At 42.6% G+C, this 19,071-nt stretch overlaps 1 protein-coding gene across 2 annotated transcripts in view; it reads right to left on the bottom strand.

The window, feature by feature from the left end:
* Window positions 1-5,511, bottom strand: part of TSTD1 (thiosulfate sulfurtransferase like domain containing 1) — a 31,286-nt gene extending 25,775 nt beyond the window's left edge. For both annotated transcript variants that reach the window (XM_416681.8, XM_004938354.5), the window contains exon 1: window positions 5,403-5,511. In XM_416681.8, coding sequence (XP_416681.3) covers window positions 5,403-5,457 — 55 coding nt within the window. In that variant the 5' untranslated portion in view covers window positions 5,458-5,511. The remainder of the gene's footprint in view (window positions 1-5,402) is intronic.
* Window positions 5,512-19,071: the final 13,560 nt, after the last annotated feature.

The following is a 19,071-nucleotide window of genomic DNA, read 5'->3' as shown; positions in this document are numbered from 1 at the left end:
CTAACTAAGCCCCCTCAGGCCACAGTTACGCATTTTTCTCACATGGGAGAATACTGATAGCACAGAATTATTTTTCTTTTTTTTAATGCTTTTCTGCCATCTTCCTATTGATTGTTCCTGCCCTGCACCAGGGAAGGCATAACACTTTTTTTGTTCCAAATTATGCAACTTAACTGGTTAAAGTAAAATAAATCTAATGAAAGCTTTAGGTAGTCTCTGTTCAGACATATTCGTCATGCACTCACACAACTAATACAGTTGTGTGGTAAAGGAAACTACCAGCAAGGATGCCGGACCTATTTATGTTCAAGCTGCTTCTGAAACAGATTTCCACACAACTATAGTTTCATTGCCACCTGCTCACTCCCATGACGACAGGGTGAAGTGGCTCTTGTTATAACTACTCCCTGGACAATGAAAACTAGTAAAAAGAGGAATTAAAAGAAAAAAATAAAAGAAAAGGCAACATAAGCTGACTGTATACTTAGGCAGCAATGACTAAATTGATGTAATTGGCAGGGGAGCTTTTCTTACAAGCTGGTGAGCCATACAACCGCTGAAACATATTTAATGTTTTACACAGCATCTAAAAGCTTCATGAAATGAAGTAGAAGTTGCAACGTGAGCAAAAAACAAACAAAAAAAATGAGTCCCTACCATTAAAAGCTCATGAATACATGCAAGAAACAACAAATGATTAATTTAATTAAGAAGTACAATGAAACAACACTGGCCCCAAAAACAAGCTCCTAGGTGTGCACGCATCTCTTGGGTCACTGAGGCAAATGAATTTCAAAACGCTCTAAGGGTGAGATAGATTTGAAGATGGTTACAAGGAATTTCTTGACGCATGAATAGAATCAAAGGCAAAGCACACAAGTATTTGTATTTTTATTTTTAACAGTGAAGGAAGCTGAAAAGAAGACATTTAGGTGTGGTAGCTTCATTTGGATATACAAAGCAGAATCAGTTATGGAAAATGCTGTGACAAGTACTGAAAGTGAAGACAGGCAGCTGAGGCTTGATCCAACACAGAGGAAGCTGGCAAGGGGAGCCAGCCAGGAGACCAAAGTGACAAGCTATAATAATCTCTGCAACAGAATGCATGAAATACTTCCAGATAAACAAAAGATTAAATGAAACAAGATGACTGTAGTTCATATCTCAAGACTGATGTCACAGCAGTAACTAGGTGTATCAAACCACCTCAGGTACTGCTTTTTTTCGTACTACTAAAAATATTTGGGAAATATAGGAAAAGAGTCCTGAACATCAGATCACTGTCCACTGACGTTAAAAGTTAGGAAGTACGTGAACTATGAAAACTGTTAAAAGTTTCCTCAGCAAACCAGATGCACCACGCTCAGCATTTAGAGAGACTACGATAGCAGTGATCACTTAATCCCAAAGGTAGTCAAATTTCTCCTAGTTTAAGCTTCACTGAGATCCTACTGCTGCATAAAAACATGAAGAGGCTTAAGTTCCCACTTACACATACTTGACGAAGTGTACTAGCCACCAAATGCTGACTTACCACGTTTTGCTCTCCACGAGCATTGCCAGAAATACTTCTGTAAGTCTTATGAATACCATTTAATGACAGTTTGAGAAAAATCCAGCATAACTGCCCTATCCAAACATTATTTAACTAATAGCCTAAAAGACAACTAAAAAAAATTAAAAAGTTACACAAGAGCAGCAATAAGATAACTATCACTGTGGACCAAAGAAATTCCTGCCAAGCTGAATCCAGTTTTCAGGGTAAATAAACTCTTATCCTCCACTTAAGGATTAATGTGCAGCTCATTACTACCTTTCCTGAAGGCTAAAAGGATCACCACAGATGTACAGATATTAAGAAGCATTAACACTGATTAGAATCTATCTTTACAATCATCTCATAGCTATGGAAAGCTTGTATTCTGCCATTACACATTAAGAAAAAATGTTAATAACTTATTTGTTAAATCAGGGTTGCAAGTTAAGCAGGCACATTTATTCTCAAGCCTTTTGAAACCCTGCAAAATCTTTATCGTGCTTCAAATTAGATGATTTCTCCAATACTGTACAACCAGGAAAGGGTTACAAATATGTACATACAGTTCCTGTCGGCGTAAGTAAACACATGCTTAGTGCCACTGACAACCTCAGACTATGATTCCCTTATTAGCTCTTGAGATGATCAAGAACTCTAGAAAGCTTAGAATAAATAAAAAACCTCAACACACTGATTTGCAGCATCGTAAGACCTACAAGATGATGTGCCACTGAGTTTCCACCCCCTTGCACCAGAATTTTGCATCATTCTTTGGAAGACAATTTTATACCAATTTTCTCAATAAAATACTTCGACATCTGAATAGGTGTATATTCAACATTTCTATTATCCTAATCCAGGATTTGTAGGTGACAGCTGTACGATATGAATTTAAAGAGAGTTTGCACATTTTGGAAATTCCCAGCTACTTGACACGACCGATTGTACTTAACTACAATACATGACATCAAGTTGTCACTTGTCACAGGCTTGGTGTGCGTTTTTAGTTGGAGTAGAATCAGTAAAATAGCTTTAGAAAAGCTCGTACAGTTGCAGAGAGCCATCCAAACATGAATTTCATATCCTAAGTCCTCAAGACAGCAGAAGACTGAGTTTCACTACACCAATCCACCCTGTGTGTGGGCATTCTCCAGAAGCGCCAAGTCAGAAACCGCCACAGGTAACTATCAATTACGCAACCACGTAACACAGAGGCAAATGCTAGAATCAGCACAGGACCAATCACAAAGATAGGGGTGAAGAGGACTGTTCTCCACTTGTATCCCAAAACATTCTAGGATTACCTTCCTTCCTTCCTTCAAGGGAAAGCTCCCAGTTTAGTTATTTACGACTGCGAAATTGACCTCAGCAAAGAGATTACAGCCCTGAGCAAGGTTCAGGGACAGCTTGAATCCAAACACTTTTCTCTTTCAACACAGAGTGGAATAGTTCAGTTGCCTGCTGAGCATCTGTTTTGTATAGTCAAGATAACTGATTTTGTATAAATTAGGAGGCTTATTTCCTATCTTCAACTGTTAGTAACATGGAAACAACAGTAGGCTTACAAGGAAGAGTGTGAAAAAATGAGTACACAACACAGACTAAGCCCTGAAGTACCATGATAAAATTACTCTGATACCACAAACTCAAGGACTTCAACAATGAGACAGCCCTCTGTTGCCAGCAGCTTTCACCCAACTGCACACGAGTTCCCTTCCTCTAACTCTGGTCCATAAAGGGGTATCTATTTCTTCAGCAAAGGAAGTAACATCTGCCAGGAACACCAACAGAAATATTAACTCAGCCTGGTAGAGGAAAAAACACCAGCAACCTCTGATGTTGTATTAACTCTGGCGATACATGGATTTTTAAGTTATTTCCTTCAGAGGGCTATAAGATCTGTGCATCTTTCAGGCTAGTTGTTCAACTAACCATGCCAACAAATAAACAAAACCACTCCTAATCAAAGCACACGCAGAAAGCCAAATACATGAAGCCATCCAGTTTCACAGTGACGTCTCAAGACACACGCACACCTCAGAGAAGTGGAGGTGTAAAGGTTGGTTATGGCTTTGCACATAGCCATGCGTTAATCATCTCCAGCTTTACAGCATTATCACGTCATAGCAGAAATCCTGCTCATCTGCAGTGCATATGATTCTGCTCAAGCATTTTTTCACAGCTTTTGTTACAAGAAAACACTTTAATATAAAACTTAATCACTAACCTAGCTCCTAAACACTTGTAATTCATAGTCCTTACACAACTCCTGCTTAGAGAGAGAGTTAATGCTGAACTACCAATACCCTTTCATGCAAGAGATTAGAGCTCCTCACTCCGTGAAACAGGCAGAATTTTGATCCCATGAGTAATTTCCCAAAACAGAGGTGACAACAACGATGGCATCAGCATTCCAACAGGAAATAAACTCTCTCTGCCTGACATGCTTTGCTCTAAACATTAACCTCTGTAGGTGTTCTGGCATCTTCGGTAGTTTCTCTTAGGTTTGAATCAACTCTGGTTGAAATTATACGTTTGAAGTAAGGAAGTGCAAGTAATTGCACACAGCTGAATTGAAATCAATAAATCTATTGAATCAAGTGTTTTCCAACTTCTGATTTGAACAAGCCATCCATGCTTTCTTATTTTGATGTAGTGTTTAATTCAGCTGCTTTTACTCCCTCACACTCCCTCATTTTCCCACTTTTTCCACCACAAATCTCAGCCATCCTCACTGAATCCAGAACAATAGGGCTGCAAGGGCTCTCTGGAAGTCACCAAATCATAGAAATATTAAGGTTGGAAAAGACCTCTAAGATCACCCAGTCCAACCACCAACCCGCCCTAACCATGCCCACTACGCACGTACCCCAGTGCCACATCCACGTGGTTTCTGAACACCTCCAGGGACTGTGATTGCACCACCACCCCGAGCAGCCTATTCCAATGCATCACCACTCCTTCTGAGGAGAAATGTTTTCCTTATATCCAACCTGAACCGCCTTTGGAACAACTTAAAGCCATCGCACGCTGTTACCTGGGAGAAGAGGCCGACCCCCACATCGCTACAACCTCCTTTCAGCGAATTGCAGGGGCTCCCTCTTCTCCACGCTGAGCAATCTCGGTTCCCTCAGCCACTCCCCGTAAGACACCAGGGTCCCTTCCACCCTCCCAGAACAAGACCAGCCCTGAAGAGGCATTAAGCACGCAGATTCTCAGGCTCTGTTTCCTCCCCACGCTCGGTTTTCCCTGGCGGGCTCTCTCGGTGCCCGCTCCCAGGCAGCCTGCAGCCTCGCCGCCCACCGGAGCCACTCACGCCCGGGCGGTGCCGGTAGGCACCTGGGCAGGGCAAGGCGGGGAGCGCCGCGGAAGCACTGTGCCGTGCGCCCCGCGCACGGCCGTACCGCTGCCCGTAGCCGTGGGGACCCGGCGCGATGCTCCGCTCCGCTCCGCTCGCCGGGAGCCGCGTGGAAGCGCCTTTCGCAATCCCCACCACCACCACGTTGGAAGTTGAATCGGTGAAAGAAAGAGAGGCGGAATGAAAGGAAACGCAAAGCCCGAGCGGTGGGAGAGGGGCGAGCAGGCAGATGCACGCGGCGAGGAAGAGAAAGGAGACAAAACGCGGCGGCGAACAAAGCCCAGGTCCGCCCCGCCGGGCGCCGAGCGCACCGCACCCCGCTACGCGGCCGCACCGCGGGCTAGGGGGGCTCGGCCGCACCCCCGGGGCCGGCAGAGGGGCGGGAGAAGCCCCCAACCCTACCACCACCGCCCTTTCTCTCAACCCAACGCAGCCCCGACCGCTTCCCTTCCCTCCTTCCCTTCCACCTGCACCCCTCCCCCCGTCCGGACCCGTCCCGCAGCCTACCTGCGGCACCGAGCAGCGCCAGCCCCACCAGCAGCACCAACGGCGGCGGTTCCATAGCGCGGCTCGAGCGGCACCACCGCCTGCTTCTCCGCGACTCCCGGCGGCCACCGCCCCGCCCCGCGCGCACCGCCCAGCAGGTGAAGCGCCCGTCACTTCCGGCCGGCACCGGCCCGGCCCCGCGGGGCAGCCTCGTGTCCGTTCGCCCTGCCGCCTCTGTGGGGTCTCCGCCTGCTCTGCGCCCGTCGGGGCCGCTGCGAACGTCCCGCGCGGCCGCGCGTGCCCCCACAGCAGAGCGGCGTCGCCCGGTGCGGCTGCACAGTAACGATCCTCGCCCTTGGGGCGGCTGTGCCTTTCGTGGGCAGGGTTAGCAGCGCAGGCCCGCGTGCTCCAAGGCCAAGCCGAGCTTTATTGCGTTTAGCGATCGTGATGTTTACGAGGGTGTGTTATGTTAACCAGAGTGTCCCGACAGAAGGGCCGGCGATGGAAGTGTGTTTGAGTTGAGGAAGCAGAAGTGAGATCTGAGGTCCTGAGAGCGCGGTGTGAGCGTCGCTATCAAAGAAAGGCACCGCTGCTTTTTTCTGTCGATAGCTGCTGGCTTTGGCTGTTGGGGAAGACACCGGGAGAGGCTGATCTGAGGCAGTCCCCATGGCAACGCCGCGGTATTGTGTGGCTCCCGCCCTGTGCGGAGTGTACGTATTCTGACTGTGAATGATTCGGAATCGAGGAAAACTAGAAAGGGACAAAAGGAAGATAAAATGGCTCGCAAAAGTGGGGTGTAGCGCGGCTTTCTTTTATCGTGTGGTGCAGCTACAGAACACCCAAAATGGCAGCCGCAGCTGATTCCAGAAGGATATGGTTTGTGTTGTGTTCCGTGTACAGCAAAGCTGTCTGTTACATTTATCATTAGATAAAGGAGACCCTGTAGAGTTTGTTCTCAAGACCACAGGATGGTTTCGGTTGGAATGGACCTCAAAGACCATCAAGCTCCAACCCCACTGCCATGGGCAGTTGCCACCCACCAGATCAGTCTGTCCAGGGTATAATGCTGTCCAGTGTATAACTCACTATGTATAAATGGCTGCATAACAGTCTATATGTAGTGCCATGGCAGAGTGTTAAGTGACCCAAATGGCCTTCCATTACCACAGTTTATTCCTGTAAAGGGATGAGCTGCATGGGGAGCACTTCTTTTTTCATGTCCACTGCTCTGCCCATTTTAACGAACATCCCTGTAATAAAACTATTGACACAAACACAGAACATAAGTAGTCCAGACTGTATAGCCCAAATGTGGCTTTTGAGTGCAATTGTATTACTGTTGGTCATTTCTTTTTGATGCTCATGATGCATACAGCTCAAATGTTTTTATATAATTATATTCTGTGAGTATGTAAGAAATGAGAGTTCAAAAAACAAGTCCTTTCTGCCCTTGATGTAAATGTTAGATCAAATGGGCAACTCATCACGAGGGCATTTTCCCAACTACTTGGCTGTAGAGGAGGTGTTACTCCATTCATTCAATTAGGGATTCCCAGTGATGAAATCGGTGGTGTCTCCATTTCTGCCGAAGTAATGAATGTATGAGTGTACACTGACATCTTTCAGAATGGCTGGGTGCTGTACATAAAGCTGCAGCTTTTACCTACCAGGTCAGAATCTTTATTTTTCTTGATAAATAGTGAAAATGCATTGCTGTTTTCCGATGTAAGCTAAAGTACTGCTTACATCTTGTCAGGATGCAACAATTCCTGTCATGTCTGTTAGATCTGCTTTCAGTAATAAATCTGCCCAATAAGATGCTGGAAACTACGCATAAAGCACAGAATTTTAAATCAAGAGATTTCAAGCATTTTACTTAATGACTGAATAGAACCGTCTTTCCCTTTTATGAACAAGAGAAAACAATGTTAAAGTGATATTATGCTAAGGAGACCAGGACCTCAAAGTGGAGATATTCGGATTTTGTTTTCATCTGTTTCTTATATGTGCTGCAAACTTGTGTTTCAAAGGGTAAATCTGTCTTAATCCTAGGCTGGCTGGATGAGTGAGGTTTTTGCTATAGATCCACTTGTGTCAACATATAAATTATATGGTATGGAAAGCATAATGAGGCAATCGCAGCCATCACAGAAAAAGAAAATGATTCATCATTAAAATGGAGATGCTCACCCTTCTGCAAAATAAATCCTAGCTAATAATTAGAAGAAATACTGTACTGCATTCAAGAAATATGAAATCCACACTTTGCCTAGCCTAGATAGAGTATTCCTGGTCTCATTTAAATCAAAAGGGATGCTGATGCAGTTGTGTTCACACTCTTGACAACTGTCCTGCATTAGCAAATGAAGAATCCATCAACATGCAATGTTTAAATGACAACTATTTTTAAAAAGAAAAGAATAAAAAAATCTACTCTTCTCCATTTCAAAGATGGTTCAGGCTAATAAGGCATAAAGCTACCAGATTTATTAGAGGATGTGACATGCCATAGGTTTTGAGTGGTCTATAATTCCTGGAACTCTAAACGCCACGATGGAAAAAACACCTTTGAAAATGACCAAAGCTGTTCCACTCACAAAGAAAAAGGTCAAGTTCAAAACTTCTTGAACAGATTTCCACTAATGCCAGCATTTTGGATCAAGCCCAAAGAAAGAATCAGAGTGGAACGCAAAATCCACTCAACAAGGAAGAGAGATCCATTGGAGTGGAGACCTACAATCTAGACCTACATTTTGCAAATGTAGCATTTTATTTATGGAGAACAGCATCTCATGCTCAGGAATCTTAAGATTTGAGTCAAAGATAAACAATTCACATCATGTATTTAAAGCAAAGAAAAACCTAAGTAAGAGAACTCGTACATCAGCATCAGCCTATGTGTATAGGTATCTTGAAATAATACCAGTAAAATCTTGCTAAAGTTTTAAAATATTTTTTTACATAAGTCACAAATTCAGAAGTAATTATAGCATGCTTTTACAAAATGCTGAGGTGAAACAGGCATGTATCTCCAAAACTAATTTTTTCACAACTTGAATGAAAGATTAAATGAATATACTTGCATATTCTTGCAACTCGCCACTACTTTTCTTGAAAATAATCAGTCTAACAATTTAAACCTCAGTTTATGAGTAATTTCTGTTCTCTTCTTCTGGTGCACTTCCTTTACTATGTGACCTACAAGGGCTGTTCTCTCTTTCGGTTTCCATACTGGCAAATGGAGAAGCTACTGAGGTCAGGCGGCACAAGTCTTGAGGGAAAATCGCCCATAGGTCTATGTAATTTCTAACGTAGGTAGCAACGTGTCTCAAGAAGGCCAAGAGAAAAAAAACGAGAAAGAAAGGTAAAGGAGGAGCAAATAGTGCCCACGGGACCTCGGGTTTGGATTTCTACCTGTAAAAGGGAGTTGTTGCATCTGTTTCTGGAACGAGTTTTCTTCTTGATCAGCATACTGCATCAGTTTACATTAGAATTCAGGCAAAAAACACACAAATGAGGGAGCCTTAACCAGGAGAGGGGAATGGGATAGATTGTGTTCTGAAGCTGCAGGCTGCTGCTGTTGGATGTATTTTAAATTGGAGGTCAGCTCTCAACACCAGAATTGCCACATGTGTTATTTTGCTGGGTCTGAAGCTCGTGACACTAGCTGATGTTAGCTCAGGAAGCCTGGCCAGCAATACCTTTTGTTTTCAGTATGCTCTGCTGTGCAAACTCTTTTCCTGCTTATTGGCCTGAGTTCCAGCTGGCCTTAAACATGAGGTTGGGTGGCAGCCAGGGAAGGACAGGACTCAGTGGCCCAGCTGAGATGAATTTAAGCTGCTGTTGAACCACATCTTGAACTGTATGAAGGGAAAGGTCTACCATGCACAGCCATTCTTTTTTCCAAAGTAATTTCAGCACTGCATAAACTGGAGTAGATGCCCTGCTCGGAGGGAGGAACAGGCACATCTGCAATGAAGTTTTTTGTCTCTAGCTGTCCTTATCAACATCAGTTAAACCAGCCCAGGGCAAATTAGTTTGATATACTGACGATACCTGCCAGAGCAAGGATATAGACTACATTAAGTTCTCATCAACATGGAGAGATTGCAGCAAAAGATTTTAGAATGCAAATTTACAGAGCACTACGTATTTCCTGATATTGATTTGAGCACACTCTTGTGTTATGTCCCAACTGGCAGAGCCTGGAATAAAGTCAAATTCCTGAGGCCAGGACATGCCCAGCATTCCAGCTTCCCAACTGGGATTGTTCCAGCTAGGTATCACCACCCCTTCCTCACCTTAATTTCCACACCAGGATGGATGGATTACCAATTGGGAGACCAGAATGAGTTCCACCTTTTTCTTTAATGGCCTTGGGCGGTTTCCAATTAAACTTTCATGAGATCACTACCTTTTTATAACGATCACTAAATGCAATCCATTACTTGGGAAAATAAAAAGGAATAAAGCGAAACAATAACCAGCAATAGCCGAGGTTTAATTATCCCTGGTTTGGGTTAATGTTTTTCACAGGCGGTCTTGTTCAGAGTTAAAATAACAGCTTTGAAATTTAACACCTCAATCAAGCGACAGTTGCATCAGGATACAATTCACACCTTGCTGTTCTCCTTTTGGGGAGACTGTTTCTGGCAAAAATGTTTTAAGAGGACAGCAATTTACACCTTTGTGTCCCTGTGATGTTAAAGTTTAGTAATAAAAATTCCCTCAAATAATTCATTTTTTCATAGGTTACTTAAACGTATGCATCATATAGGGTGTTCAAACAGCAGAAAGGGGTAAGAAGGAACATCAGTTTCCTAGCAGTTAAGAGTCTCCTGTAGCAGCTGATCTAGAAATAAGCAGTCTCCAAAGGTTACATTCGCATTCCTCTCTCCCCTTTTCTCTCTTCACATTGTCTTTCAGCTGTGAAGTTAGCTGCTGTCTGTATGACTCAGCAACAGCATTTCACAAAAAGCACAATCCCAGTCGCCTCTCCCCCCTTTTGCAGTCGCCAGACTTTCCCTTGTGCCAGCTTTGATAGCTATCTGACAACCTAGTGAGCTAATTCAGCTCACCCGACTAGCAGATAATTATCCTCTCCACTTTTTTATCAGTTTAGTTTGTCTGACGAATTGATAGGTGACCACTGCTGGTGCCGTAAAAGCCCTGCGAGCACAAGGTAGGTTGGAGGTGAAGTTGTTGTGACAAAGGACTGGGAGAACAGGCCCATGCTTGTTCCTTGTAGTAATAACTGGATCGTCTCAGATGCCTCATAACATTTGGCCTCTCGGCTTTGGCTTAATTTCACTTATGAGTGAAATTAGCTGCATCATGGAGTGGTTGTGTTGAAGAAGTGCTGAATTCCCACTCCTACAATTGACTCCTTCTGCAGGGAACTCAGCATGCACATCCAGCTGGTTGTGCCCCTCACATAGATCTTAAATATTACAGCCAGACAGAGGAGCTAGGATCTTCAATTCAGGGTTTTCATAAATTATGCTTGGTCTGGGTTATAATCACCAACTGAATCTCCTCAGCACTGGGATGGATTCTTGCATGGCCAGGCTGGAAGTGATTAGTAGAGAGCCAAAATGCCAAAGGGAAAATGGAAAACACCCATCAAGAAAGAGGAAGGTGCACTGCAGAAATTGCTATCTATAGACAGAAGGAGGATGTTTGTAGTACATTTTTTTTCCAGTACGCAGAATAAAAGGAATCAGTTGTCTTGCAAGGAACAGAGGACCATACTCGAAAGGAGAAAAGAAACAATATCTGAAATCTGAGAGCATTCATGAGATAAGGGTAGTGGGAAGGGGTTTTTCCAACTCTTCAGGGAGCTCAATTGAACATAAAGATGATCACAGATAGGTCAGAAGTAATGGTATTTTATATCTAATCTCAAAGTTAGGACAGTTTTGATAGCCTAGAATGAGCAGCTGATGACTTCTTGGAATCTGTCATGACTTTTCAAATTATTTTATCTGGGTAGGGCATTTATAAATGGTGCCTTAGCACTTACTATCCACTTTAATGTCTATATCTACAGATAGATGGTACATTTTTTGAACTGCTGCTCAGCTGGCATTATCCTGCTAAGCAGCAAGTTTCCCTGCTGTCACTGCTGACCTTTCCCATTCATTAGCATCTGCTCCAAGCCATTTCCTGAAATGATATCCCTGAACCCGAGTCAAGATCCTCCATAATCAGGGGAAATTACCCTTTCATGCTAAGCTTGAAGCCTACTTTGGCCTAAGTGGTGTGAGGGAGAGCCTGTGGCCTGCAGTGCACAAGTCTGCTATACAGTATTTCTACTGACTGTCTTAACTGTGCTGTGATACAACTGCTAGTGAGTGGAAGATGCAAGAAGGTGCCAGGAGCCAACTGCATGTCACACTCACTTCATTTGACATTCATCTGCTTATTCTGTCAGTGAGACCAGATCCCACAGGCATGCCCAGATCACTGCTCATGTTTGTGTTCTGCCAGCTCACGTCCTCCAAGGTCTGGGTACAAGCCAACAAGGGTGGAAGAACAGAGTGTCAGCATAAAAGACAGTGGAAGGAATAAAATGACAGGGCAAAAATAGGAGATGGGGAGTGTGACAACAGGATGAAAAATACAAACTGTTTCATCTAGTATTGGCAAACCAGTCTGCTGCTGGCATAAAGAAGATGTTCGTAGAATCACAGAATGGTCTGGGTTGAAAAGGACCTCAGTGATCATGTAGTTTCAATCCCCTGCCATGGGCAGGGTTGCCAACCACCAGAACAGGCTGCCCAGAGCCACATCCAGCCTGGCCTTGAATGCCTCCAGGGATGGGGCATCCACAACCTCTCTGGGCAACCTGTTTCAGTGTGTCACCACTTCATAGATTAAGATCTTAAGAATAGGTAGGTGGGTCGGTGCCATTTCAAGTCCATCAGGTAGTTAAACTGTCAGTAGCTTAGATGCCTATTCAACCTTACTTTTTGCTCCACACTTTTCCTTTCATTCTTCACAAGTGTGAGACACTGTGCTCAGCTGGCTACTTTTTGAAATATTTCTTGCATAGGTGTCTAGTATCCCCCTTCCCCTGGGAAGCCTGAATGCTTAGCTTAGGATTGTAAAACCTGCTTGCCGTGGGGTAATTGGAACAGTACTTACAGCCAAGCTCCTCAAAGGTATCTCAGTGTTAACAGCCATTTTTGCCTGCTAAATTGTTAGATAACTTTGAGGATCTGTATGTTGAGGCCAACAGTTACAAAGACTGTGATGGTGCTATTGCTGCTGTATGTAACATCATTGGCAATTTGCTCTACTTTGCTTGAAGGACCAGCTTATATACTTGTGGAAATCAGAACTTACATTAAAAATGAACAAATATTAGATCCTCTTTGCAACTGATAGACTGGGAAGAAGACCTGCAGAAATCACAAAATAAAAATGCAAATAAAAATGATCTTAACTTAAAATGAACCTCCTTCAAATTATGCTGGCTATCAGGGAGATTCTCAGAAAGCAGAAAGGACTAAATAGCCAACTGACTGCCTGCCTAAATATCTAACTGCAACTAAAAATTAGTCTTACAGTCTTACTGTTAGTCATAGTTCCACATCCAGTACGTTGCAGTCACTGACATATTGGCAAGTTAATCCTACAAAGGAAAATAAAATCCATTGCTTCTTGTCCTCCTGACTCATGTGAAACCACTTCATCAACAGATCTGTCAACAGAAACCGGTAGTTTATCAGGGCTGGTTTTGGAGAAAGTGTTCCAGTGCTCTTGGCAACAGTCTGCCCTTAAGCGAGCTCGCGCACACTGTACACAACCATGGCCAGACAGGAATAGACCTGGTGCTGAGCCAGCCCCTTGTTGCTGACATTAGTCCATTAGTGCTCCATAAACCCGCCTTTGCCTTTCACTGTAGCCACACCTGCTGGGTATAACAGGAACTTTGGACCAGGATTCCACTGTTTTTTTTTTTTTTTTTTTTTTTTTTTTTTTTTTTTTTTTTTTTTTTTTTCCCCTCCTAAAGGAAAGTTTTTAATTCTCCAAGTTGGAAATTCTGAAAGAGCCTTTCCCCATGGAGGCAAAAATAAAAGTCCAGCAACTCGTAATATGAGGCTTCACCAGTTTCTGAAAGGGAGTGTATGACATGGCTGCTCACTGATCCAAACAGGAATCTGCTCAGATGTGCACCTGTCTTTAGTTGTGATTCTTTCTGTATGTCTTTGCCAGTGCCTTTCACCTGAACAGCTTTCTGTCATGAGAGAGAGCTCCAGTTTGTATTTCAGGTTGAGTTGACTTGGATGCATTTCTGTCTTGCTGGATCTTTTAACATCACACCACAATAATAAAATCACTGTAAAAAGAGACCAACTTTATAAAAGTTTTATTATTTTTTTTTAAGTACAGTTATTTAATTTACCTTCCTACTGTTTAAATGGGTTGGGTTAGTTGCAATAGTGCTTTGTAATTAGATTAGCTTGGGAGAAAATTGGTGACAGTGTTAAGGAACACATATTTTCACTGATAATAACCTTTGTAATGGCTTGTGTAACTATTTACAACGAAACCTGTTTTAAATGGCCTCTCAGAGAGCCAGCGGAAAATATTTGCTTAGTAGAAGTATTCTCTAACTGGAAGTCAAGCATTGTTAATCTAAAGGGAAATTATGATGTTGTCGTCGTTTATTGAAAGTGATGCTTATTACAGAATTGTGGTGTATTTTTGGACATCACGGAAGTACGGAATGAACAAAGAAATGCAACTTTATTCACAGAGAATGTTACAAAGGAATGAAACTACTTTTCAAATTCTGTAAATTGCTCTCCTGTAAGCATTTTTCCCTTTTCTCCATAGTTTCAGCTTATTGCCTCTTGTTAAGGCAGATTTCAGTGCTGAATGTCATCCTGAATTATATTTTAATCTTTCATCAATTAGTGAAATGCTCCAGGAGGATGAGTAAAATGCACTCAGGAGTTCAAAAGTGAATTGCGTGACATGGAGAGGAGAGTGGGAGGCAGGACATCCAGATTCTTAGCTTTGCTGTTTGTTGAAATCTCTGGGCAGTTTGCTTCATTTGTCTGTTCCTTAGCTGTCTAATCTGTATAGCTACATGATAAAGTATTTGTTTGACTGAAAGGGAAAATATGGAAAAAAAAAAATCAATCAATAGCTAGACTTGGCAAAACATCCTTCTCCTTCATGCTGGAAATACTCTAAGGGTAAGAGGTGTTAGAGGTGCAATAATGCCCACTTCATAGAATCATAGAATCACAAGGTTGGAAAGGAACTACAACATCATCTAGTCTAACCATCCTCCCACTACCATTTCTACCACAAGCTACTAAACCGTATCTCATAGCTTCTCATCCAGATGCCATGGAGCATTTTAATGTACTTTATAACCTTGAACTAGAAGTTCTGTTTATTTCACAGTGTGGCAGAGACTGAATCTTACAAATAACCTGTAGTGACATCAGACAGGCAGTCCTGGTCCTTCCCTTCCCATTGTGCTCATCACTTCTCCTTTGCTACTTCTTTGTCTTTGTGCTAGTAGTGTTCACTGTCTTGTGGCCACTGTGGAAAAGGGATTAGGCAAATCTCAGAATTTGGGGGGGGGGGGGGGGGGGGGAATAAGCATCTGGCCCAACCACCTTCTGGTGAAGCACCTTTCCCTAACCCCCCCAGCTGCCCCTCCCCTGACACAGCTTCATGCTGTTCTCCCGGGCCATGTCGCTGTCACAGAGAGCAGAGCTCAGCGCTGCCCATCTTCCCCATCTTTACAGCCTTCCTTTGTAATAGTTTTATGTCTTTCCTATATTGCAGTGCTCAAAGCTGCATGCAGTGCTCAAGGTGAGGCTGCACAGCACAGAGCAGAGGAGAACAACCCCTTCCCTTGCCCAGTTGACAGTGCTGGGCCTGATGCACCTAGGGTACAGCTGACCCTTTGGGCTGCTAGGGTACACTGCTGAGTCGGTGAAAGCTAGTGATACTTCCCCACAGTAAAGGCTGCAAGAGAAATTTTGGCATGACAGGAATGAGCCTCCAGCACTGTGTCCAGCCAGATTTTCCTGTCACCAGGTGTGCTTCCCATGAGCCACATGCAGCAGCTCAGGGAGGTGGCAGCAGCTGCCAACACTGCACCTCCACAGGTGGCTGCTGAATCCCATCTCGAATCACTGCTGGTTACCATAACACACGTGGGGACCAAGGTACATACTCAAACTGATGCCATTGCAGGACAGAGTGGCATTGCAGGCCAGTGGTTTTGCAAAAAGGCAAGGATGACCACAGGGCTGGGATTATTGTATCAGCTAATGCAGTTGTCATTTCAGCTAAATCTACTATGAAACAACTGTCAGAACTGTAGCTACTCTTGTCTCTTTGTGCAGTGTCTAAAGGCTCCCGTCACAAAACATAGCTCTATTTCACTAAGTACTCTAAATATGTGTAAAAAAATGTTGATCAGTGTCCTAAGCAATGTGTCTACATTCTTCTCTGAAGCCAGTGTTTTTTCTTCTAGCGCTTTTAAAGGTGTGCAATTAAACTGTCATAATGAACCCAGCTATTTCAAGATACACTCTCAGGGAAGATAAGGTGCTTTAATTTTCCCACAAAGGACTATTACTTGGATGATAATTGACCTGGCATTGTAACCTCAAACCAGAGCAAACGTGACTGGCTTTCAGTGTGACTATTTCCTAAAAAGCCTTTCTTCTCAAGGCTGTAGCTCTGAGAAGCACTTTTTTTTTCCTGCAAACATTTTTCTTATCCTTCTCTCAGCAATTACTACTCTAATAGCAGGAACATCAAAATAGCAGCTGTACTTACATCTCAGTTTCTCCAGTTTACTGTTTGGAAATCAGTCACATCTAAGGGCTTTCAGATCACCAGTTTCTGAATGAAGTGAGTGGAAAAGAGAAAGAAGGCAAACAACCTCTTTTTTTGTTCCTGTTTTCTGTTTGGTAATAACCTCTGGTGGAAAGGCCAGAGGATATCTTAGTGGATGGAATGGAGGGGACACTTCCCTTTTTAATAAGTTACTGTTTGTCATTTGCATTAGTCAAGATGATGCTAAGAATTCCATACACCCTATCCTTCAGCAGTGCAGAAAAATCAAAACTAAAACAAGTAGTAGTCCTGACCAAAACTATGGACAGTATGCTTCTCTCTGCAGATGTGCTTAATACTATACATTAACTGACCATTAAAAAAATAAAATAAAATCCCACAATAACAACAAAGACATGAAAGGTATAATGCAAAGTTGTCATTTAGTCAATGTATGCAAAAAGTTAAAAGAAATGTGGTCAGGAAAAATACTAAATGCTTGTACAGTAAGTATGAAGTGGACAGAGAAGATGGTTCTGGTTCAGGTATTAACACCCAAGTGCCTACTTACTAGCAAACTAATCATGTTTACATGGAGACAGAGATTTTAAGGAAGGGTGTGGAATAAATCAACTTAGTGGCCTTACTTATTTTTAGGGGGAGAGTGTCTTTTGATCATAGAATCATAGAATCACTAAGGTTGGAAAAGACCCACAGGATCACCCAGTCCAACTATCCACCCATCACCAACAGTTCTCGCTAAACCATGTCCCTCAACACAATGTCTAAACGTTCCTTGAACACCTCCAGGCTCAGTGACTCCACCACCTCCCTGGGCAGCCCATTCCAGTGCCTGACCAGTCTTTCAGAGAAGATGATGCTACTGAGAATCAAAAGAGAAAGCAGAAAGGTGTAACGTGCAGTAAAAGATGATGCTATCTGACAAAACAGAGGCCAGGAAGATGAAAAGATTGATAGGATGTAGGAAAAAAAAATAGGTTTCAGTAGATCTAAACCAGCACAGGAGTATTTGTGACATGATGGAAAGAAGGAAATAATGGAGAGACACAGAAACAAAGATGGTACTGTCAATGTGATGAACCCAGAGGAAGGATGTGTTCCTATAAGAATTTAGAAAACAAGGCTGTGTCTGCTAACTTTGTGAAGGAGCGATGGCAGCAGTGTTACTTGCATGGCTTTGCTATAATGTAAGAAGTGAGTACTTTTAGTTTAAGAAAAGCTTCCAAGAAGTTGCACAACATTTATAATGTGGATACAATTCCAGAATAAACTGAACCTCAAGTGTGGCCTGGGGTACAAAGACTCCCCTGGTACACTCAGGACCAAAGTAAGGTTTTGTGCTTCCTCTGCTTTTTTAGATTGTTTACAGATGCTTTATGCTTTGTTTTAATAAAATCTGTTGCCTCTCTATAGATATGTGACTATTTTTCTGAACATTTTAGAAGTGGCTATTAAACATACAGCCATAGTATTCAAAGGAATATTTTAGAGGAGACAGACTTCATGATCTGGAGGTTGAGCTGTTGACGTTTGATGGAGAAAGGTGCTGAATAAATGCTGAATAAACACCCTCAGCCTCTCAGGTCTTAATCTGCACCATGTTTTCCTTTTCTTTAATCTCTGCACCACTGCAAGGCCAGTGAGTTGTAGCACTCAGCCATGGGAATCCATCAGGAAGAAGGAAGAGGCAGGAGGGTGAGGAAGTGTTTGGAGAGCCAGGTAGCAAATGTCATCAGTGGCGCTAGAGCTGGTCCAAGCAAGGAGAAAGTAGAAAGGGCGGGAGAATATGCAGTCTGAGAGATGGATTTGACCACACTGAAAGAAGTGTCTGTGACATTATTTAATAGATGTTGAGGTAAGGTACCCAATTATAATCTTTTTTTATTATTATTTAAAAATGTTGACTGCGGGCAATACAAATGAGGGATGTATTAGTAGGGCAACAAAAGCTAGACTATGTTTGACACTTCCCTACATCCTCTGCTCCGTTATGCAGTATTTTGCCATGTGCAGATAGCTTGTTGTTAGGGATACATGGGGAACAATCAAAGCAAATAATGCTCCAGGTAAAATAGGGTGATAAAGACAAACTGGACCGAGTTCAACAATATAAGCGTGTTTCAAGCACTAATAAATCCATAAACACTGGTGAAAATATAGTATTTTAACATAGTGAAGCAAGTAAACAAATGTAAGAGCTAAGTTTGTAGTTACCCTACGGGAAGAAACAAGAAACAGCCAAATGAATAAAATAACTCTTTGAGTTAAAGAGCCTGCAGGGACCATTTAAATTCAAACCAACACAGATGCCAGCTTCAGTTTTTAAAGACCAGGAGGGATGCTTAGAAACGCAAACCTTAAAAAAAACCAAAAAACAAAAAAACAAAACAACAGATAAGCTTCAGATTAATTCATTCAGAGAGCTCATTTTTGCGATGGTCTCCAGTTTCTTAATTCCGGTTCTGAAGTGGGAGAAGCTATTTAAGGAAAAGATAAGACAAGCCGAGAAAAAGATATAGTTCAAAAACATAGTAAACAAACAAAAAATAAGTTTTTAAAAACGTAAAAGAAGCTCAACTTCCCAAGCAAGCAAAGAAAGTAGCTCACACAGATATTTCATGCAACACAAAGCAGTTCTCTGATAGATGAATCAAACTATAGTGATGCTCAACTTGTAAATGTAATTTTCAAAACAAAGGGATGCACTAATGATTCTTTTGTTGTTGTTATTGTCATCATTAACATGGACAGAAAAGATTTTTTTTTTTAATGTGTCTGTTTCTCTCCGTTAGGAATTCACTGTTTACTAAAAAGGCCATTCACATTCTCCAGTTTATGTTAGGAGTTCACA

This window comes from Gallus gallus, chromosome 1 (genome assembly GCF_016699485.2).
Source record: "Gallus gallus isolate bGalGal1 chromosome 1, bGalGal1.mat.broiler.GRCg7b, whole genome shotgun sequence".
NCBI classification, from domain to species: Eukaryota; Metazoa; Chordata; class Aves; order Galliformes; family Phasianidae; genus Gallus; species Gallus gallus.
This window is presented reverse-complemented; position numbering and strand designations above follow the sequence as displayed.